This window comes from Nicotiana tabacum, unplaced genomic scaffold (assembly GCF_000715075.1).
Source record: "Nicotiana tabacum cultivar K326 unplaced genomic scaffold, ASM71507v2 Un00083, whole genome shotgun sequence".
Taxonomy (NCBI): Eukaryota; Viridiplantae; Streptophyta; class Magnoliopsida; order Solanales; family Solanaceae; genus Nicotiana; species Nicotiana tabacum.
The window spans coordinates 61,907-86,754 of NW_027438321.1; the positions used below are offsets into that span (position 1 = coordinate 61,907).

Consider the following 24,848-nt stretch of genomic DNA (forward strand, 5'->3'; position numbering starts at 1 on the left):
AGTTCGTTAATAACTATATTAGTTTTCTCTAAATTATCAAGCTTTGGCGGAGGAATCAAGGCATCAAACATATTACCAGTAGCAATGTACATTTTAGCTAGCTGGTTTTTTCCATGAATTTTAGGGGGTACAGTGGTAGTGCTATTACCATTATCAAGAGATTTACCTGGTGAAAACTCATTTAATAAGGGAGATGGAGACTTACCTGGAGGGAGGGTGATTGAGCCGTGAGACTTACCAAAGTTGGAGGGTATCACCTTTGTATTTTGATTGGATTTTTTCTTCTTGGGGGAACACAACCGTTTGCCAGTTGCTTTCCTTGGGCAGGAGAGGGAGATCTTCCATTTTGTCTTGAGGGCCAACCAATTCTTTGGATTGGTTACTGGCTTGAGCTCCGTGGGAGTTTGTAAGGGGGAGGGGTCCTTGATATTATGTAATGGCAATTGGCCATTGAATGCCCTAGTCTGCCACACTTTTTGCATAAAAAATTAACACCTTCATAGTGGATTTCTTGCTTATGTTGGCCAATGAAAATGTAAGGGGTGACTGCCACATCAAGAGGAACTTCAATGCAAAGCCTAGCATATCTTCCTCTAAGAGTGGATGAAGTACATGCATCAATCTTTAATAATCTACCAATTTTCTTACCCACTATTTTTTTTAAAAAAAATAAAGACCATCGTAGAATTCAGTAGGTAATTGTGGTAGTCGAATCCAAATGGCTGTATTTGATATTTTAGCTTCCGAAGCAATGAAGTTTGGAACCCATTTTTGGACTGAACGAAAGTGACTAAAAATAAACCAAGAGGCATTATGAAGTGCTTTAAGCATACTATCCTCATTATTGAACTTTATAATGTAGAATTCTAATCCTAGATCAATCAAAGGGAAATTTTCTTTTATTTTCCACAAATCTTGAATTTTTCTTTTTAGAATATGGTATTGGATCTTTTTCCCTTGAAGCTTGATTATGGTTGAAAATCTCCATGGATGGTAAATTCTTTGAAGATCCTCTAGAGATAAATGAACCCCTTGCATTTGATCCTTATCTAAGTGATTGGGATGATCTCCATTTACTTCACTATGTAGTACATAATTTTCTTCGGGAGTAGGATCAATGATCATGTGGATTTGATCTTTATACATTCCATCCATTAATTTTTGTTTAAAACTTGGGATAGAAAAGTCAGGCACTATGGTAGATTGTGTTCTTGCAATATCCGGCGGATTAAGAGGGATTTGGTGAGTGGACTTTTGAAGTTGCATTGTGACACTACCAGCAATTGTTTGAAGATTAGTAGAGGTAGTAGTGGAAAAGGTATTAGGCTAGAGAGAAGTTAGAGCTTCTCAAGTATTGTATAATTTCTATTAAAAAAATTGTTTACAGAAAAAGGTTAAGTTGGGGAGAAAAAATAAGGTTTAACAACTAATAAATGCCAACAAATGCATAAAAAGCTGCCGACATCCACCTGTTACATTATATAACCATGAGTCCCGCCGGCTATTACATGGCCCCTAACCTTCCCACCACGATCCCAACGCATTATCGAATCATTACGTCCCTTTCTCCACTATTTCCCCCAATTTAAAAAGTAAATCAATTTTTTTTATTCAGCTCTACTCCTTCAGTTTCTACCTCAATCGTTGCCCAGTTCTTCTCTTTTCCTTTGCCCAAAGTTCCCAGCCTCCTTTTCACCTAACCAATATAGCAGCTGGAAATTTTCCTCTTCTCTCTTCCCAAATTCCCCCCCAAAACCCCCAAATTCTAAGGTTTTCATTTTCAATCATCTGTTGAATTTTGGATCAGTGTTTCATTTTATTTCCCTTTTAGAGGTTCCGATTGTTGGGTTTGTGGGGAATTTTGGGGGATTATTTGAAATATATAAGAGAAAGAGATGAGTTTTCAAGATCTTGAATCGGGTCGGTTGTTGGGGCCCCGACGGGGATATATGAATGGGAAGCAAGACCCGACTCAAGCTATGGTTTCTGGAATCTTCCAGATTAATACTGCTGTTTCAACGTTTCAAAGGCTGGTCAATACACTCGGAACACCCAAAGATACCCCCGAGCTACGTGAGAAATTGTAAGCTTTCAAAAATTTTAGTGCAAATTGTTATAAATTGAAGTTGACTTGCATAGGGTTTTAGAATCTATTTATTAATTAGAATTTTTTTGGATTAAATTTCATTTTGTAATAGATTTGGAATTGGATTCGTTACGTGTTGAATTTGATGTTTATGTTGAAGTTTGGCTGTTTCTTGTTTTTGTGGACGTATTGTACTTTCAATTGCTGGATCAATTGAGGATAAGTTTATAACTTCTGTGGTGATTGAGGTCGTATAAACTTGTTCAAATGATACTATTTTAGGTTTGTTCTTTGGGGATTTCATCCTTAACTATTAATTCGTGAATGTTATAAGCGCACATTGAAAGAGAGCATTATACTTGATATTTTACATTTTGAAGAAGGGCTCTGCGAATGCTAAAAGTGATGTCTAATTTATCAATGAACATGTGCAGATGAATATTTTTAATGCTCGAGTGTTTTGATAGAGAGAAAAAGCAATAAGCTTGGTGAAACATTATTAAAAAATACGAGAGAAAATCATGTTTTTTCGTCCACCTTGATTTTGTCTTGATGATTAGGAAGGACAATATTTTGTTCAATACATGCTTCTGATAAATGATACATGTATTTACCCTAAATATATACATATCGTGGAAGAAGTTTGAAGTGTAGGTTCATATGCCTTATAGAGGTTCAAAGCTGTGCTTGACCCCTTTTCATTGTCAAAGTGGAATTGATTTTCTGAAGGCATTAACTAGCTGTATGGTGCACAGATTTTCTATGGAAATAAATCTAAAAGTGCTGCTCGCATACTATGTCTGATACTGAAACATTTTTTGTGTGCGCAACCGGTGCTTATTGTGCAACATTCTACAAAATAGCATTTGAGTTGTTTAGTGAGTTCTGGTAGGATGACTCAAAGAGGTTTGCCTATCAAATGCCTCTAGCCTGGACTGCTGTTGAATGTTGTGTCACTCATTCCTATGTGAAAAGTAAATAGAGTTGGTGATGGTCACTGGGAAAAATTGGGGTGAGGACAGAAATAATATGTGACCATCATGATCATGAATCAGAATCTGGCATTCACGTTTAACCATTACATGAGCAGATTATAGTTAATACTACCTCTTCAGTCTATTTCTATTTTCCCGTTTGTGCAGCAATGCTGCTGCTATTGCTGCAATAATGAGATTTTATAGTGTTTCAATGTGGATTCCCCGTTATCCTGTAGTTAGTACTGGTTATCATTCGATTAAAAAGCTTGGTTTCAGTTGGTGCTTATGCTGATTTTGCTTAAGTACAGGCACAAGACGAGGGTACATATTGGTCAATTAGTGAAAGATACATCTGCAAAACTTAAGCAAGCCAGTGAAACAGATCATCGTATTGAAGTCAGTGTAAGTGTTAAGAGCTCACCTACTTCCTCTTGCCTTCTGTGTTTGCCTTTGCTAGTGTGCACTTTCATGACATATTTTCTGAACACGCATGCTCTTCATCTTCTGTCCTCACTATTTATATGAGGTTCTCATGATTTTGGTTGATTAGCCTTATCTCTACGTCATACTCTTCTCTAGTCTAATTTTTCTCTTTCACTTATAACATATACTTCTGCTTTCAACTATCAGGCTAGCAAGAAAATAACAGATGCTAAACTCGCTAAAGATTTTCAAGCGGTCTTGAAGGAGTTTCAAAAGGCTCAGCGGCTTGCAGCTGAGAGGGAGACAGCATATACACCTTTTGTTCCCCAAGCAGTTCTTCCTTCTAGGTAGTACTAATTTTTTCCAGATGGTGGTTTATAGTACGAATGTTCTATTAGCTTTATAAAAATAGGAATTGTCTATTAGAAACCTGCACATGAAATGCATATAAGCAGCACCCTCTAGGATGGTAGGAGCGGAGCGCATGATGTGTGGCTGAGGTGCACGTTAAGTGTTTGAACCTTGCCGTAGACAATAGCCTGGTATTTAAGTGGAGAGGGTAGAGGGCAAGTGCATTGCTCGTCGAGTTTCGGACATTGCGTCAGTAGCCCTCGGAGATTTGTTGGCCATAAAAGAAGTACATATAAGCAACTTCTGATGCAGACTGCAGTAATGATAAATTCATGATCTCTTTAGTTTACAATTTCAAGTGAAATCTTTTATTTTCAAGTTCACGCATACCTCTCATGTTCTGTTTGATGATATTTTGGTAAACAGTTATACAGCCAGTGAGATAGATGTTTCTACGGAAAAGAGTCCAGAACAGCGAGCTTTCCTTGTGGAATCAAGAAGGTCAGTTAGCTGATCATGTTCTTCTACAGGTTTAATCTTTTGTGCTTGTCTGTTGGATTGTTAATATCATAATTATCAAATTCAGTTATGCATTAATTGAATAAGACACAATGATGATTAGATGACTGATTGCAAAATGTAGCAAGCAAGACTGATTTCAATCATATCAGGAGATTGATTGATGTCTGAATTTGGATCCAAGATGACTGCTGGGTAGAGTAAATTTGATGGAGGATTTTCTTGTGCAGCATAGAGGTTAGATGGCAGTTGAAGTTTGGGGCTTATAGTGTTAAACTTTAGCATGCAGTGTAAACAACTGGAAATTTTGTTAGTGGTAGTATCCTGTGAAGGAAATGTCCAGAAGAAATGTGTCATTTATGAGTGACTCAACTTGCTGTTTGCTCACTACCTAAGTCATTTGGTTAAAGCAAACTAAAACTAGTGATCCAAAATTTTGGCTTGTTCTCAACTGTCAATCAGAGTTGAGCAACTCCTATACTTTTGTGAAAAGACGAGGTAGAACTGTGTGTTAATTGTTTAGGCATTCATAAAATGACAAGGAATAAATTTGTTACATGAATGAGAGGAACATCAGAGGATGGTGAATTGTAAACCCCCCTTAATTTGGGCAGTTTTTAAAGCAAAGCTCCAGAAAAAAGACTAGGCGTTGGGGCTTCAAGCGAGAGTGAGAACGCATGCTTTTTTGGAGTAAAGCACACAATTTACACAAAATGCTCCCTACTATTTCCATTTTTCGGTGTTGCAAAAGATTTGACATACTTCTCTTTCTATAAAATTCACACAACTTTCAATTATTCAAATACATCTAACTATTCAAGTTTTGAAATGTGATGTGTTATATTTTCTCTTTCAAACTAGCTTTCAACCATAAATTTAATGTTCTCATCTATCACTATGCAATATTAGTCAAATTAATATCTTTAGCGGTGTCTAGTCAAATATTGTCATATAAAAAGTGAGAATAGTACAAAAATCAGCTGACATATATGAATTTAGTAGACATTGAAATGCAAACAACATTGCTAATTTCAATATACAACAATGACAATGTTACTTAGAACAATTAAAAGGAAAGATCATCTCAATGTTATTTCAACAAACCTATAGAAAGATAACTTTAAATGCAAATTAACTTTCAGCTTTGAATTAATCACTAATAAAAAGAAGTTAAATTCTAGCATTCAATTTCATATTCAGTTGCCTTCATAGTCATACTAATATTTAGTTTCAAATGCACAAGTATTTTGTTAATGGATCATCACAGAAAAACATATTTTGGTAGTGTGTGTGTATATACATACTAACAAAATATAAAAAGTACGAAGACCCTTAGCAAAATGTCGTTGGCCTTTTTTACCCCTTTAAAAATAGAGTCCGCACTAGACAAAATAGTCATTTAATTAATTTTCTAATATGTAGGAATAATTATTTAATTAGTTCCCTAACATTTATGAATAGTAATTTAATTATTTTCCTAATATTTAGGACTTTGAGTTTTCAATATTATCGTTTAATTATTTTCCTAAAATATTGTACTTTGAAATCAACTAAAATTTTAGTACTTATTAATTTTTTTCCTTATTTGAACTAGAATTGTTTCCTTTAAATAATATTTGAACCCCTTTCTTTCTATGTATGAACGTAGAACATCATTGTCGCTTTAAATTTGTTTTAAAAAGTCAATTATTATTTAAATTAAGGATTTACTAAATAACAATGAATTTTTTGCTAAGACTCTTTATGATGTATATATTTGAAGAGAAGTTAACGTAAATATAAATATAATAAAGAAACTTAAAAATGTAAATGTTAGTTATAGATACTTTGAAGTGCATTATAACATTTGTGATTCCCTCCATAGTTATTAGACCATCAAGCAAGGTTAATAAACATTTATAAATTATAGAAAAATACTACTGAATATTTAGCTTATGAACATGGTTTACAGTAGTTGAAAGCGATTTAGTTATAATTTTATTTCTTTTACAAATTTAGTTTTTATGTTTCAAAGCAATTTCCTTTTTCTTTCGTTATTTAGTTGTGGATGTTAAAAGTTGAAGCATGAGGTATGGTGCAAAAAATTTCTGTCTCACTTATAATTTAAATTTTGCTAATCACTATAATTGTATTGCTTACGAAAATAATGTATTATCTTTTAAAAGTTATATCCCATTAATTGAATTTAGAAGATTGTAAATAAACTCTTATATGGTATTAGTATGTATATTTGTAAATTAACCTACATTTGATATTATAAAATGGTACACTTAAATACTAGACAAATTGAAGAATGATGGTCTGTGTGTCGTTCAACGGGTCAATTGTTTTTTTGGCTCTTTACAAACTTGTTTTTAGTTTTATGACCCTACTTCTTTTTTAACACATGTGAGATTTACTTTTACACGTAAGAGATCTGTGTTTTTACACATAAGGGATATAAAAAGATCATTGTCTTAAATTCAAAATTGTAAAAGAGCATGATGGACAAATAGCACTCGTTCAACTCATGCAAACTAATTATTGTATATTGTGGCGTTAATGCATTTTAATCTTCTCAATCCTTATTTTTAATCCAAGTTATTCTTTTAAATTTATATATTTGATTTTAACATGTAAATTTATAAATAAATTTTGTTTGATATTATCAAGAAGAATATGTAAAATAAACTACATTTCGATATGGGACAAACTTGCAGAAAGATGATGTGTATTGTTTAACTCATGTGAGCTAATTATTATATACTGTGTAAATAAATTACACTACGATACTGAGCAAACTTGAAGAATGATGGTATGTGTTGTTCAACTCATGTGAACTAATAACTGTATATTGTGCATTGATGCATAGGGTAATAAATTCCTAATCTTGTTTAATCCTAATTATGAGTTCAAGTTTATATTCATAATTTTTTTAAAATCTTTATTCTATATACTTTTATTGACAGATGTAAAATTCACGTGCAACGCACGTAAATTAAAGCTAGTTGCACGTAAATTAATACTAGTGAAAACATATTTTGTTAGTATATATATATATATATTTCTGACAATTAGCCTAGAAACCAAGAATAGGAGAACAGAATGTGAAGAAAATACAAGAAAAAAGAAAGGAATAATGTTTGACAGCAGATAAGAAGCTTAAAGGCAGAATTTGTAGGAGAAGAGGCTTCAAGCAAAAGAACAAATAGAAATAGTTATGTTTAAGAAGAAAAACAGAAAGAAAGAAGTAAATCAGTACAAGTAGGGAGACAGAAAAAGAAGGAGAGAAGTTATTATAACGAGAAGAATGTTAGAAAGTACCTGGATACCGAGTCCTTGTATTCATATTGTATAAGGCCTGCATTTTCTTCTCCTTTTTCTTTATCCTGTTCATATTTTTAAAATCAGATTCTTGCTTGGGTTTTTCCCTGTTCAAAGTGTGTGGTTCTTCGAAGTCACGCTGCTTCAACTATGAGAAAGCGGTAATCATCGATGGGATGATCATTTTTACTAACATTGAACCTGCAGGCGTGGATGTGGTTTTAATGAAGCTACATATCAGAGTTCTCCTCAGTTGGTCTGATGGTCATATGTTGAAGTCATATTTTGTTGAAGCTTAAATGTGTTAGATGAAACTATATTTGATGATGTTGTGATCTAAGACCAATGGTGTTGCCTCATCAGAAGTTGTATCTCCTTCTCTTTTCTGTATTCTGTAACTTTATATTGCATTGTGCTGCAGACAGGAGGTTTTGCTATTGGACAATGAGATTGCTTTTAATGAAGCAATTATCGAAGAAAGAGAGCAGGGAATACAAGAAATACAACAACAAATTGGTGAAGTGAATGAAATTTTCAAGGACCTTGCTGTGCTTGTTCACGAGCAAGGAGCTATGATTGGTAGATCACTCCTCTTTTGTTTTAGTATTCAAATCTCCATTTTGAACATCATTTTGATATTTACAATTCTGTTTTCTGCAGATGATATTGGTTCCAACGTTGAGAATGCTCATGCTGCAACTGCACAGGGGAGATCGCAACTTGCTAAAGCTGCAAAGACCCAAAGATCAAATTCATCTCTGGTACTTCATCACATTTAACCATTCATCTTCCTGAACATAGAACCCTATTTGGTATGCTCAAGCCTGCTGCATTTTTGTGAGATGCCTTTTAGTAGCTCTGTTGAACTTGTATCTGATGAGAAATCTGAAGGAGTAGTATCACTTATAAGACTATTGGCTGAATGCAAAGCTTCTATAGGCTTATGATTCTGATACTGACCACCACCACCAACAACCAAAATTCCAGTGAACTCCCACAAGTGGGGTCTGGGGAGGGTGAGATGTATGCAGCTTTACCCCTACCCTGAAAGGCAGAAAGACTGTTTCCGGAAGATCCTCGGCAAAAGCAAATATAAAAAGAAGTAATGGGCTAATGGCAACAAGTATAAACAAGAAGAAGATAAAAAGAGGATCGAAGCCATGTTAGCAAGTTACGGTAGTAATAGCAATCTAAGAGTAAAAGGGATAACAAACTAACTTTAATGCTATCGAATTGAGGAAGACAAAGGGAAATGCTCAACTACCTACTAACGTTTTACCCTAATCCTCGACCTCCACACTCGCCTATTAAGAGTCATATTTTCAGTAAGCTCCAGCTGTGCCATATCCTGCCTAATCACCTTTCCCCAAGACTTCTTTGGCCTACCTCTACCCTTCCTCATACCCACCACTTCCTAACTGAGGCTTCTGTGCGTCTCCCCGTAATATGCCCAAACCACCTCAACCTCGCCTTTTGCATCTTATCCTCTAAAGGGGCCACTCCCACCTTATCCCGAATAACTTTATTCCTAATCTTATCCAACCTAATATGTCCACACATCCATCTCAACATCCTCATTTCAGCTACTTTAATTTTCTGGACATGCGAGTTCTTGACTGGCCACCACTCTACCCCGTACAACATGAACTGTCTAACCACTACTTTGTAGAACCTACCCTCAAGTCTCAGTGGCACATTCTGATACTTACCGGCTACCACTAATTGCGTTTTTATGCTTAACGTTATTGCTTAAATAGAAAAAAACAAAAGTGAAAAAATAGTAAGACCATTTAGAAGATGGTGAGTAGTGCTTTGCACTTGGGCATTATCATCTTTTATAACTTTTACACTTTAGAATATGTTTGGTATAGTTGTTAGAAGGTCGATCATGGCAAGGTGTCTCATTGGTCATGTTTTCTTAATGGAAGTCATGAAAGGAGAACTTGGGGGTAAGGTTGGGTGTCCATCTTTTTGGGGGATGCTTTGGATGGTTTTGATTTTAGGTCATATGACCCGTTCTATTTTTACATTATCCTTTTATCAAATTGAGGCGAGAAACCGTTCATATTGTTCATTTTCTTTCCCCTCGGAGTACAACTTCTAAATTTTGCACTTAATATTCCTTACACTGAACGTATACACTCTATAGATGATTTCCTGACCTGTACTATTTTCTGCAGACTTGCTTGCTCCTAGTGATTTTTGGAATCGTGCTCCTCATTGTGATTATAGTACTTGCAGCCTGAGCTGAAAATTACTGGGATATAGAAAAAGGCCCCTAAACTCTGTTCAGCCACAGAAGTGATTGTTTTGATTCGAAAAAAGGTGACTGCTGTGATTCGCCTAGTTTCAAAGGCGCCCTGGAGCTCAGTCATCCTGATCCTTGGTTTCTAGTCATAGGAGAGAAGTTGTGTAATTAGGAAGTGGGAGACCAAAGGTTTCCGTTCAATGTAAACCTGGTGCGATGGTTGCAAGATGTCTTGCTTCGATGTAATGGTGGATAAAATTTTATTCTTGTTTGGAGGGTCAACCTCTTCTATTTGCACTTTGGGTACACTCCTAAACCAGTTGACATTTGACATTCAATTCTTTGTTGATTCTTGTGTGTGAAGCTATCATTAATTTGATTTGTTGATTTCCTTGTCTTGCCCTGGTGGATAAATCCTGCATGGAAGGTTTCCTGCTTCTATTTTCTGTAGCGACCTGATTTGTTCGTAATTTTCAGATAAAACTTACTATTTTGCTCGAGCTTCTTTTCCTTAGAAAGTAGCATGTTCACTGTTGCTGGAAATGGGACATCGGGGTAACCGATTTGTACATAGAATTAAGATCTTAAGGTGGTAAGATATTAGATTTATATACTTAATGTACTAAGGCCCTCAAATTCCTGAATTTTGAGAATATAGTTTTGCCATCATAGAAATGTTGGTTTATTCCATGGAAATGAGAATATAACCGTGGGCAACTCGAGTAGAAAAACATTTGAGATGGAGCTATGGTTTAGTCAAGAGAGGAATGATATAAAAGGTACACAGAGACCGAGCATCTAAATGCAAGTTGATTCAAAGAGTTTCTTGTCTAGGTGAAGTCTGTTACTGCGAGGAAAAATTGAATTTGCTTATACCATCAGCATGCATTATTTGGTACACGTTCAAGAGTATACCTTGTATTTGATAAAGTGAAAAGGTTTATTAATGTTTGGGCAAAAATAATCACTCTTATACAATAAGTATACCAAAAAATAGAAAACCTACACAAAATAAGATTTTCGACATGCTACACTCAATCTTCTATAGCTAGAGGGATCTCACGGGTGCACCAACAGGAAATAAGGATAAGAGACGACTCCTCAACTGTACATAATTCTTCTCTACCCCTTCAAAAGCTCTTCTATTTCTTTCTCTCCATACAACACACATAAGTGTTAGTGGAGCAACATCCAGAGCCCTGCTCCTTCTCCGTGTGCCAATGTTCAGTGTTGTAACTTGTAACTATAAAAGTTTAACATAAATGTAGTTGATCTAAGAAATTAGTAATGACAAAAGCAACCAAACATTTTTAAACATAGATAACTGATGGAGGTTACCTAGCATCAAGTGAGTTTCTCTTGCCAATGGTTAAACGTCCAGAAAGGGGAAAGAATAGGTGCCAAAGTTAATCATTACTCACGGCTGTTTCAACGCTGTTTCACCAGAATACCTAATTGAGGCAACAATGATGAGAAGAGCTGATACAACAGCTGAGAAGAAAGTAAACGCAGATACAATTTCCATGTGTTCTCTACTTCCACATCGTACTTCCCACAAAGGATGACGATCATTCGACTCTGCACTCTGTTTGTCTAGCGAAAACAAACAGCTCATGTCATGTTGTTTTCCTTTAGTGTTGCAACGCAGAAACAAGTCAGGTGCAGCAAATTCGACTCTTGAGAATCTGTGTCCTAGTGGCTGCCAAGAAAAAGTTGGGATTCAATAGTTGAGAAGCTTCTAAATAAATGTACATGTGGCCGCCTCCCAGATTAAAAGGGCCTAAAATTATGGTAACTTGCATATTTTCTAGTATAAAGTATCAAATAAACTTCAAGAGAACAAAAATGACTACCTTGGATGCTTGATACGTACTTCAGCGATTCCTACATAATTTTACGTGATGTACCTGATAACGTGCATGTAGAGGAAGTTCCATGTGTATTTCCTGTTCATCCTTTTGTTCTGATATTAAATTGGAACCCATTTCCAGATGAACCTCAACAAGTGACCGGTTTGACCGAAATGAGGGCAACTCTAAATTTGTATCTCCAAATACAGCACCTTCCCTAAGAACTGCAACAAAATGTGGCAAGCCTCAAAATCAAGAGCTGCAGTGTTAGAAACCTATAGAATCTAATAGTAATTACCACCACGCTGCACAAGGTGTTGTAGCTCAAAAGGATCTGCAAAGACTCCAGAAGGCAGTCTTTCAACAATTATCACCTCACAAGATTTTGGAGGCCTGGAAACGGACTCCGATGACATCTTCAATCTGAGAGATGATGACAGACGCCTATGGGAGCCTTCACCAATCAGATTTCGATGTAAAGCAGATAGTTTTGGTACAAACTTGATGTTGTCTTGCAGTGATACACATGCGCTGGACAGTACGTCATGTGCAATAAAATCTTCAAACTTCAAGTCTACCAAATTGTCATGTTTCCTAAAGTAGGATTTTGTAACATATTTGTCAAGATAAGGTGCATGGACCTGAAGAAGATGGGAAAAGGAGTAAATCTGGTGAATTCTGGAAACAAATTAGTGGTTGTCTCGAATTGTGTCTAAAGTTTTGTTGCCGACTAGATTAACAGTTTTCTGTAAATTTGTATATATTACTAAACACCCTACTGAACGTATCGAGAAGTAATTGCACATCTTGAGATTGTTTAGCAGCTTGGACACTTCACTTGAACTGCAGTATCTAGACATGAGCTGATCCTAGCAATTAGTATCACTGAAATGATCATTGCCAGAATATCAAGAAGTTCCATTGTAAATCTGAGCAGGTTGAATGGAAATCAGGCACTGGCTATATATTAAACACGCAGAGGCACTAGATATATTAAGAATATAGATTTATTCTTGTAAATAAAGATTGTAGCGTCCAGCATAGCTCATCGGATACTACCACATTGGTCAATTTACTAATGAAAGAAGAATGGTATAAGAAAGTCAGATGACTTCGTCCACATGAGATTTGCACATAACTTACCCATTCTAACATAGGTTGAGGCTTCTTAGATTCAAATCTAAAAATCCATTGCAGCAGGTCAAAGACATGGATATGATTTTAGATGTGAGGGAAGATTAGTTAGATAAGTCAAGTGAGTTACATAATGAAGATGATTAGTGAAGATGTGAGTACACATCAACATCAAATAAACAAGTTCATGAATTAATAAAGGAGCAGTGGAGGAAGGTAGCAATGGAAATCTGACAAAGTCTCTTATCTAAAATTTCTTCTTCTCCGTTTTCCTGCTCCATTCTTCTTCTATCTTTCTTTATGATTCTCTCTCTCTTTTTTCTGAAAGTCTGTGTTTGTATTTACTTCTTGAGAATGCCCTACAAGTTATTTAATTAGAGCAATAATTAAATTCATTTTTCCCTCAATATTGACTTCTTATGGGTTTATAACAACATTGAATTCAGCTTGAATCTATTGCATTTTCCTAGCATTCAAACTCCATCTCCATATGATTATATGAACCCAACGCTTAGCTCCACTATACCAAAAGAAGGAAAATCATGTTCAAGTGATAATTCCCAATTTTAGGCCAACACGAACAAATTAGAGAAAATAAATGCAACTTCACCACACATTCACAATCTACCTGCAAATTTATTTTCTTTTCTTTGTTTTCCTTTCAAAACACAGAAGTAGCATTACGATAAGATAAAAGACTTAATTTTTAGGGAAAGCCCATCATTATACTTCAATATGCAATGTTATGAATCAAGTTTAAGCGAGCCAATATTAATATTAAAAATAAATGGGACAAATAAAAGGTTAACGATTTTATAGAAAACCAATAAATTTGAAAGTTCAAAGATGAAGAAAGCTTGGCAGAAATGGAATCCGACTACCTGTGAGGATTGATCTGATGTTTGTAGGTAGAGAGAGCGAGATGTTGCAGCAAATCAGATCCTATTCCAGGGGAGGAGCAATTGGTAGTGATTTACCAGTGAACCCTCTGCTTAACTTGAACCGGTAACAATAATGCAGGGCCGTTCGATCGGTTCTTTAATACTTTTCTCTTAATGTACTAGTAATTTTTTTAAAAATTTCTATTTTAACATACTTTCTTTTTAATTTGTTCTTCAAAAGTATGACATCTGAAAACTACGTCCCTACTTTACCCTTAATATATAATTTATTGAAACATTCACCACTAATCGTTTAAAATGAAAAGACATACTCCGTTTTAATTTACGTGGACCCATTTGACTGGACACGGAGTTTAAGAAAATAGAGAAGACTTTTGAACTTGTGGTGTAAAATGAGGCACATATATTTTGTGTGGCTATAAATCATTGCATAAAGGTAAATTATTTCCAAATAAGGAAAGTGGTCATTCTTTTTGGCACAGACAAAAAAAAAATAGGTTCACATAAATTGAAACGGAGGGAGTATGTAACATTGGTTATTATCGAACCAACTATATAAATAAGATTTATTCGACTCTATTCACAAACATAATCATTTTAATACTAAACATCACTGTGACCTCTCAAGTTAAACTAAATTACATCTAAAACTAGATGATCTCTAAATTCAGCACTAACTTATTTTTGTTACGATAAAAATTAAAATATGGTGGATGTCTATTCTTCCTCCATGATCTTTCTCTCAAATGGTTAATGACATATTCCATGACATATTTTCTTCACTTTTCATGCCTATATAAAGACTTTGTAATAGATAGAAAAATACACACAATTGAAGAAGAAAATTTCTTCCTTCTCTCTATCTCTATTTCTTGTTCATGTTTTACTAAATTGCTTTTATTTCTTGTTCATGTTTTACTAAATTGCTTTTATTTCATAACACGTTATCAGCACGATGCTCTAACCAATTGTATATATATATCTACAAAAATTTTCCTACATCCAGAAAGATTACAATTAGAAGTCATACATATCATCACATAGTTAAATGTAAAGAGAAACTACATATGGTAAGTAATGAAATGTAAGAAGGTATGATTATCTTATACTTGTCATTCCTTTAAAATCTCATATGCACACAACTTTGTACTACACCTGTATTGCATAAGCACATATTAATATTACATCTTTTATATCACATGAATGGAATAAAATTTTCGAAGTTCTATATGTTAAAATCATAGTAGCAGTTAATTGTTGATATGATGCATGTCATGGTAACCAAGGATATTTTATATAAATTGTCTTATGCATATTTATGTGTTAACTATCTTCAATCTGTCCTGCCGCTTTTAACATTTTCTTTTACTTGGATGAATATTTTTTTTTCTTTTGGATTTTTACACTTGCATATAGTACCAAAAAAAAAAGAAATAAAAAATAAAATAAAATTGATCATACTGATTAAAAACATAAATCATCTTGAAGAAAACAAGAAATACTTCACATTTTTATCTAGGTTGATTAATTACTTCTTTGAAATTTGGAAAACAAACCAGCTATTGAGAAAATATACTTCATAATTTATGGTCGTATCATTTGAAAGCAAACAATGATTAGTATGACTACTAGAAGAGGTATTTTTGAGTATCCATAACCTACTTGATGTTTGCTACTAACTTACCATTTTTAAGTATTTTATATGAATGATGCACAAGCTACAACTGGTAAGTTGTTACCTATAATGTCACTTTTCAGGTAATATAAATGCTGAATTTATGTATTAGTACTATATATGTGTTGTTACCTATATGGTGTACTTTTGATAAATTTATTCACTAATTGCTTGGTTGAATTGAATAAAGGAAAGTCATGGCGTTAAATCAAATCCAATAGGTAGGGTATACCCCGAAAACAATAATATTTTTGAGAGAGACTCAATAAATATTATGACAATGATTTTATGATCCTTTTAAACTCTAATAGAATTTAGAAAAAATATTCTGACTACAAACGATTGTATTTCATATAGATGCTACAAATAATTAATAAAGCTTTACGCTGATTTGAGATTTGTACACTTATTTAAGAAAGCAAATTTGATTTGCTAAGTTGCAAATTAGTTGTGCATAACTTTTTTGGCATGTGATTGAAATTAAAGGCTTGAGAATGAATCTCAATATTGTTTAGCCTATTATGTCATTAATTGAGGAATAGACATCGGGATCAAGTCCTGATGCTCCATAATGATAAGAGTTGGGTTTGAGTCCCAATTTATTATGGCCTAACATGCCTTTATATTGGTAAGACATTGGATTTGAGTCCCAATGTACCATATTGATGATATAATGATGACTAAAGAAAAATAATATATTTTTCATGAAAAAGCATGAAAATTGTCCCACTTGATTTGCTCCATTCTTGAAGTGAATGTAATAACAATGCATAATAAGTTTCAATGAAGACAAGTGGTTGAACAATGAATGTGGGCGTTCCAAATATCAAAATAATAATAATCATCACTATGATTATAAAAGGAGAACAATAAGGGTTCTCAAAATAGTCCTTCAAAATGTGAAGACAATGCTTACCATCAAATTGGTATGAAAATAATAAAGCACGTCGCTGATTATGATCCATTCCTTGAAGAGAATGTGACTTATGATAAGCATTGAGAATGCAAACTCATTCCTAAAGTTGAATGTGACAATATGTGATAAAAGCAATGAATAAAGACATGCTCATGATTATATGAATACCACACAACTCACCTCTAAGGGAGGTTTGAGTAAAATAAAGAGAATAAATATTATTGTGTGGTTACATGAATATGTCATTGGTCGCGTACATGTGATATGCCAAATATTATTTTGTCATGCCTTATAAAAGTTATTAAAGGCAAAATTAAAGCAAGAAATGATTTTGCTTATGATGATTTTGACCATGACAATTTATTATGATATAATTTTCTCCGTGAAGGAGACATTTACCATATGAATGGTATGATAAAAGATCTTGTAGTACAAAAGTTGTTAAGAACTCCACTAATTTGTTACTACCCGGATGAATAAAATTATTCATGACATTGATATTGTAAAGTCTCAAAAAAAAAACTTTTTGAAATTCAAATATATAAGTCAAAGTGATTGGCATATTGAGACTATAAATGAAAGAAAGATTGAATATCTTCATATTTCTATAATCATACCGGGTAAATATGAAAGGTTACCCCATCTTCTTTCTATTTGTACTACACAAATATAAGCATGATGCTGGAATAATATGCCACAAGTAAACTAGAGATTTACTAAAATAAATATTAATTGGCATGACCGGTTGACCATATCGGTTCAATTATGATGCGAAAAATTAATTAAGAATTACATTGACACATATTGAAGAATAGAAGATTCTTCAAGAATCCTCTTGTGCTGCTTATTCTCATGATATACCAGTTAAAGGTTGGGATTGAATCCTTTGATTTCTGGAAGGAATAAAAGGTGATATATATATATGGGCTCAGTCACCTGCCATGTGGACCGTTTACTATTATATGATTTTAATAGATACATCTATTTTATGGTCACATGTGCATTTGTTATCAACTTGCAGTTTGGTTTTTGCAAGATTGCTTGCTCAAATTATCAGAGCACAATTCCAGAATATAAATTATGATGATTTATCTTAATAATACTGGTTTAAATCCAAGTTGGTTTAGCAGAAATTGTATGCCTCCAATTATAGCTAAATCATTGGTTATGAGAACAAAACTCCCAAAAACGAAATTTGGTATGAGATTTATTATTTAATATACAGCAGCACTTGTACGCATCTAGCCAAGTTATAAAAATTTCTCCCTATCACAATCGGTTCAGGGTCAGGAACCAAATAATTTCTATATAGAAATATGGATGTGCTATATGATTTAATTATGCCACCAAAATGCACAAAGATGGGTTCCCAAAGAAGGTTGGGAAATGTGTTGGTGATCCCAACATTAGGGGGAGAAAATGGATAGCTGAGAAAGTGATACGTGAAATGAATTATTATGAATACATATAGATCCTCGTACAAGAAAATATGAACTTGAAGTTCAAGTGATAATTAATTTATAAATTATTGCCAAACGCATTTGCTAACCCAAAGCTAAATGTCATATTTCAGCTGTTAATGCTCCAACTAGAATAAAGTCCATGAGGGACAGAGTCTATGGCATGCATGAAGCGTAACAGGCCAATCGGTTCTAAAGATAAAACTCCTTGAAGAAGGAGAGGGGCAAAATGGTCATAATAAGGAGGCAAGTGCTCTAGAAGAGCACCACGACATAATACTTCGTAAGACCTCATGTGAGAGGCTCAGGTACCTGAAAATAATGAGATAAAGAGATCTCAATAAGTTATGTCTTTATTGTGTAATAATTGAACCGATATAAAATGATCGTCGACGATACTGTTAACATAATGTAGCGCTCAATATTATTAATATTGACGAGGATCTTGAGCTCAAATCTGTCATGAAATTTGGACAGATAAAAGATTGGCCAAATAAAAAATACGCAATGAAATTGACTTCACTTGGAAAATGTGAAGTTGGACGGATAGTCCAACACCTGAAAGTATAAAGTCAATTGAGGTATAAATGTGTTCTTGTGCGAAAGGTTCAAGTCGATAGACATAAAGACGACTCGTGGCACAAGAAAATTAGTAAATATCCTCACATTGATTATATGGAGACATGTTCTCTTATAGTGGATATAGTCACTTCAGGTTTTAATCTGGCAATATATGAAAAACTTGATATGCGTATAGTGGATATCGTTGAAAGATTTAAATTGTCTTGGAGCATATTAAGGTTTCCAAGAAATTTATTAAATAAATCTTCAAAAATCCTTATACGGATTGAAACAATCAGGGCCCATGTGGTATAATCGCCCAAGAGAATACTTGTTGAAAGAAGAGTATAAGAATAATTCAATTTGTCCTTGTGTCCTTATAAAAGGATATGAATTTGAATTTGTTATAATCGCCATGTATGTTGATGATTCAAATATCATTAGAACTCCCGAAGAGCTTCCTAAAGCAGTAGACTGTTTAAAGAAAGAATTTGAAATGAAAGATCTTGGAAAGACAAAATTTTGTCTTGGTCTACAAATTGAATATATGAAATATGGAATTTTTGTCCTTCAATCAGCATACACTTAAAAGATTTTAAAGAGCTTCTATGTGGATAAAGCACATCCATTAAGTACCCCGATGGTTGTGAGATTACTCGATATAAATAAAGATCCACTTTGACCTCATGGAAATAATGAAGAGCTTCTTGGTCCTAAAGTACCATATCTTAATACAATTGGTGCACTAATATATCTTGCTAACACTACAAGGCATGACATAACTTTTTCAGTTAATGTCTTAGCAAGATATAGCTCCATTCAAGGAGAAATTAGAATGAAATCAAGCACATATTGCGTTATCTAAGGGGGATTACCAGTGTGGGCTTATTTTATGGCAATGATTGCAATACCGATCTTGTTGGTTATGTCGATGTGGGGTATTTATCTGACGCACACAAGGCTTGATCTCAAACATGTTATGTGTTTACATGTGTGGCACTGTCTTATCTTGGCGATCGACTAAGCAATCAATCGTGGCTACTTCTTTTAATCATGCTGAGATAATTGCTATTCATGAAGCAAGTCGAGAATGTGTATGGTTGAGGTCTACTATACATCTTATTCGAGACAAATGTGGTTTGAAGTATGATAAACTACCCATAGTTTTGTATGAAGAAAATACAACATGCATAGCCCAATTAAAGGGAAGATTCATAAAGGAGTTAGGACAAAACACATTTCACCTAAATTATTGTTCACACATGATCTTCAAAAGAATGGTGATACTAATGTACAACGGATCCGTTCAAGTGATAATATGGCTGATTTGTTCACCAAATATCTATCGGCGTCAACCTTCAAGAAACTAGTGTACAAGATTGGGATACGAAGGCTCAACGATGTGAACTAATGATCTCATCAGGGGGAGTTAATACGCGTTGTACTCTTTTTCCCTTACAAGGTTTTGTCCTATTGAGTTTTCCCTGCAAGGTTTTTAATGAGACAACCAAAATGCGTATTTCTAAATATGTGTACTCTTTTTACTTCATTAGAATTTTTATCCCATAGGGTTTTTTCCTAATAAGGTTTTAACGAGGCACATTATTTATGGACATCCAAGGGGGAGTGTTATGATAAAAATCAAAATATGGTGGATGTCTACTCTTCCTCCATGATCTTTCTCTCAAATGGTTAATGACATATTCAATGACATATTTTCTATGTTCAATGACATATTCCATGACATATTTTCTTCACTTTTCATGCCTATATAAAGGCCTTGTAATAGATAGAAAAATACACACAATTGAAGAAGAAAATCTCTTCCTTCTCTCTATCTCTATTTCTTGTTCATGTTTTACTAAATTGCTTTTATTTCATAACAATTTTATAGATTTTTGGCTTTTATTTTTATTTTTTTTGTTTTATTTTCCTCCCCCCTCTAAACTACAAATTAGCAAGTATTACTGGTGTGACACGACAATACTATCATAACATATAATCTTTACTGCAATACTGACCTACCAACAGAGAGAATGTAAGAGTGAATCCTCCCATCACTTAATGACCGAAAGAAAATAATTTACGACTAAGTCTCTAAGAAAAAAAATGAAGATCTTGACAAACATTAGATCTTATACATAAAACAACTACTAATTAATATGTCACGACCCAAAATCCCACCTTAAGATTCGTGATGCCACCTAGTCCCTAAGATTAGGTAAGCATATCACACAACAATTCCAAACAGAATATCACAACTTAATATTTTAATAAAACTGGAAAAATGGATCAAAACATAACAAATAGGATAATACAACAATCACAATCTCAAAATCTGGTAATACAGGGTCATAAGCTCTATAGGAGGTACATAATGAGTCTCAAAATACAGAATTGTTTGAAGTACAATAAATCAGTAGAAAGGAAACAATAGAAGGTGACTCCGAGGCCTGCGAGTGGAACAACAGGTATAACCTTGAAGTCTCCACAACAACTCAAAATCATCTAACTAACGACCGGCACACTCTGAGGTACCTGAGTCTGCACAAAAATGTATAGAAGCGTAGTGTAGGCATATAAAATTTATTGAATTTAAATTCAATAAATAATTTGGACTATACGTTAAATGTACTAGTCCAAATAAATATTATCGGCTAATATAATTGATTTAATTATATAAATTCAAAATATATGGATTAAATAAATAAGTCTTAATCCATTGGGCTAACCCATTTAATTGGGCTACAAATGAAGAGCCCACTTCATTAGGCCCAAGATATCATCTTCCTAGACGCCCAGTTTGGTGTCACGTGTCAAATGATGTGGTGCACCAAGTCAAACGGAAGAGCCAATAGGATCATGTCACGTGTCAAAATGACAAGGCATGCCAAGTCACATTAAAAGGCCAATGAAATCGCGCCATATGTGCAAGTGACATGGTCTGGCCAATCAAATGTGGCCTTTTCACGCTTCAATCTGATTGGTCGAAAAGAGTTTGTTCTTATCATAACTCCTCCCTTCCACAACTATAAATAGGGGTCTTCATAACCCAAAAAAGACACCAAAAATTATAACAAGAAGCAAGAGAGAGCACGTGGATCAAACACTGCAAATTCCTCCACAAGTTTCAAGCTTCAAGCAATCAAGTTCAAACTCAAGAACGAAGAACAAATCAAGTTCAAGCTCAAGAACGAATAACAAATTAAGGTCAAGATCAAGCAATCAAGCTAAAATTCAAGAACAAGATCATCGTTTGTGGCGACAACTACATATTCAAGATCAAGCTCAAAGGCCCTTGAATTTATTTATTTTGGAAAGAAGAATCAGGGGAACCATAGAGATTGTACACTCATATTATTTGAAATCAAATACTACGATTGTTGTAATATTTTTCACTATTGATTTTATTTTCTTGACGCAAATTTATTGTCTACAAATTCAGGCACGCCCAGTGGGACAATCTCTACCTCTCATCTCAGCTTTTCAATTACCAAAGTTCAAGAACATCGAAATGGCTTAAAAAAAAAATCAACTCCAGTTCAACTTCTAACAAGGCTGCTAATTCCAGGTTCTATGCTGATGTGGAAAACATACTCGAAGTTACCTTTGGAAGCTTTGGACCAGATACAAGGAGCAAAGCAAGCTCGTTAGGACAACAAGCACCCCAAGTGTCATCCGCATCTACCCTTGTTTTCGGATCTTCATCCTCAAAAGGAGAAAGATCTTCCACAAACGCACTCGAAGGAGGAAGCGATGTTGTTGAAAAAATCAAGAAAACTCTTGCTCTACTTGACCTCTCCGGATCCAAGCACTCTGCTGTGAAGGAAGATGATGATGCTTCAAGTGATGGATCCTCTCCACTTACACCACATAGCATGAGCCAATCAAGGATCAATCTATGTGACGATCCATGCTACTCTCCATCGTCCACAACAATCATGCAAGCCATGGTGACAAACACTTCATCTGTGGAGGAGCAGTTGGCAAACTTGACGAAAGCAATCGCAAGGGTTGACCAAATGCATGCAAAATAAAGATGCTAGAATTGACAAGCTAACCGACAGGGTGGGAATCTTGATGGAAGAAAAATCCACCCATGCACCTGGAACACTCCCAGAAGTTCAAGAGATTGATCCTCCCCCATGACAAGTGGCATCCACTAAGGAAATTCCAGTGTCTTCGGAAGGGATGATTCCAATCAATCAACTAAAGGAGTTCATTTAAGGGACTATAAAAAACAAATATGAAGTTGCTTCCAAGTCCTCCTTTACCTAAGCAAAGCCATACACTTCAAGGATCGATATGTTGAAGATGCCTACTGGCTATCAACCTCCAAAATTTCAACAGTTTGATGGCAAGGGAAATCCAAAGCAACATGTGGCGCACTTTGTTGAGACATGCAACAATGCTGGGACTCATGGAGATTACCTCGTCAAGCAGTTTGTCCGCTTATTAAAAGGAAATACTTTTGATTGGTACACAGACCTCGAGGCTGGATCTGTTTATAGCTGGGATCAACTAGAGCAAGAATTTCTCAATTGCTTTTATTGCACGAGACGTACTGTAAGTATGATAGAACTTACAAATACTTATCAACAAAAGGGTGAACCAGTTATCGACATTATCAATTGTTGGAGGAATGCAAGCCTCAATTGCAAAGACAAGCTTAGTGAAGCTTTGGGCATAGAGATGTGCATCCAAGGCATGTTTTGGGGACTATGCTACATCTTGCAAGGTATCAAGCCTGACACATTTGAAGAACTTGCGACTAGTGCCCATGACATGGAGTTAAGCATGGTCTTCACTGGAAATGAAAGGTTGCCTATCTATGAGCCTCGCAAAGGGAACGACAAGCAAGAAGTCAGGAAATGGAGCAAGTTTGTACCCAAATCTGAAAACAAAGAAGTTATGAATGTCAACATATCACATGTGAAGTTCATAACGAAGGTGAGCAAGAAGCAGAGTACGAAATCCACTTCTTTTCAAGATAAGCCAAGTGAAAAGTTGACTCTAAAAGAAATGCAAGAGAAAGAGTACCCATTTCTGGATTCTGATATGCCAGCCATTTTTGAAGAACTCCTCGAGTTAAATCTTATTGAGCTTTCAGAGATGAAGCGACCAAATGAAGCTGGAAAAACGAATGACCAAATTACTACAAATATCACCAACTTGTAAGCCACCCTCTGGAGAAGTGCTTTGTCTTCAAAGACAAAGTTATGGACTTGGCCCGTGAAAAGAAGATCGTGCTTGAAGATGAGAAGGCAAGTGCGAACCAAGTCTCTATCAAATTACTACGAATGACCGTAGGCGCCACAAAAGTAGCCCATGAAAAGAATCAATAGAACAACCAACAAGGAAAATGATGGTGAAAAGACCAAGGAGATGGAATCCAGTTAAGCATTTGAAGAAAGCAAAAGTGGAGGTGCACCATCCTCAAAAGTCATGACATCCAGTGACTTTGGAGGAGTTCTTACCAAGTTGGTTCCGCACGAAGATTTCCCATGAGGGAATTGATGCCTCTTGTTGCCATACTGACAAAGAGGAAGAAAAGAGTGATGACCTACCATTGACACCATCTTTGGAAAAGCTCGTCGAGTCCATTCCTCAAGAAGTTAATGCTTGTGAGGTAAAAGTTACATTCACAAATGACAATCTTCTACTTGGTGACACTCCTCATAACCGCCCATTATACCTGGTTGGCTATATGTGCAACGAAAGGGTAAATCTAATTTTGGTTGATGGAGGATCCTAATTGAACATCTTACCAATTCGCACTCTGAAAGAACTTGGTATTCCCATGAACGAACTCTTAGAAAGTCGTATGATGATTCAAGAATTCAACCAAGGGAGGCAAAGAGCCGTAGGCGCGATCAGGTTGGGAATCACCATTGAAGATATGCAATCAAGTGCATGGCTGCATGTGATCTATGCAAAGACTTCATACAACGCCTTTCTTGGGAGGCCTTGGATACATGAGAATAAAGTAGTTTCATCTACCTACCATCAATGTCTAAAATACAACGAGGGTGAAGTCTCAAGAAGAAGATAGTTGCTGATGATGAGCCATTCACTGAGGCTGAGTCACACTTCGCCGATGCAAAGTTCTACTTGAAGAACCGCATTGTGAAGGAGCTGAAAGCTGATAATGTCATGAAAAGCAAGAATGACGAGCCCACAACTAAAAGAGCTAAGGTGACTGTTGGTAGAGACAAAGCTGTTACTGAGGAGGTACAACCCAACGCGAATAAATCTTATAGAGGGAATATTGCGTCTTATGGCAAGAAAGTAAGTCCTACGCTCCAATATGTCCCTAAAAGGAAGAAATATGTAGGTGAATCATCTAATATCTAACCTAACATGCTAAAGGAGTTAACTCTTCTGGTAAAATGAATTGAGGCAGTAAAGTTGTCCTCAAAGCCACTTGCAGGGTTTGTGGACCA

The 24,848-nt window shown here is 35.1% G+C and overlaps 2 protein-coding genes across 2 annotated transcripts; one reads left to right on the plus strand and one right to left on the minus strand.

Annotated features, from left to right (window-relative positions):
* Positions 1-1,895: 1,895 nt before the first annotated feature.
* Positions 1,896-9,905, plus strand: LOC107783124 (syntaxin-22-like). Its single transcript, NM_001325354.1, is given in 9 exon segments — positions 1,896-1,989; positions 1,992-1,999; positions 2,001-2,083; positions 3,372-3,465; positions 3,694-3,833; positions 4,264-4,338; positions 8,081-8,238; positions 8,320-8,420; positions 9,840-9,905. Coding segments are annotated over 9 exon segments (819 nt in total).
* An 893-nt stretch (positions 9,906-10,798) lies between these two features.
* Positions 10,799-13,766, minus strand: LOC107783125 (uncharacterized). Its single transcript, XM_075248761.1, has 5 exons — positions 12,596-13,766; positions 12,056-12,398; positions 11,815-11,981; positions 11,246-11,606; positions 10,799-11,150 (listed from the first exon to the last, which is right to left on the minus strand). Exons 1-4 carry the CDS (start codon positions 12,677-12,679, stop codon positions 11,325-11,327), a joined length of 876 nt encoding a protein of 291 aa, XP_075104862.1. The 5' UTR covers positions 12,680-13,766; the 3' UTR covers positions 10,799-11,150; positions 11,246-11,324.
* Between the last annotated feature and the right edge of the window lie 11,082 nt (positions 13,767-24,848).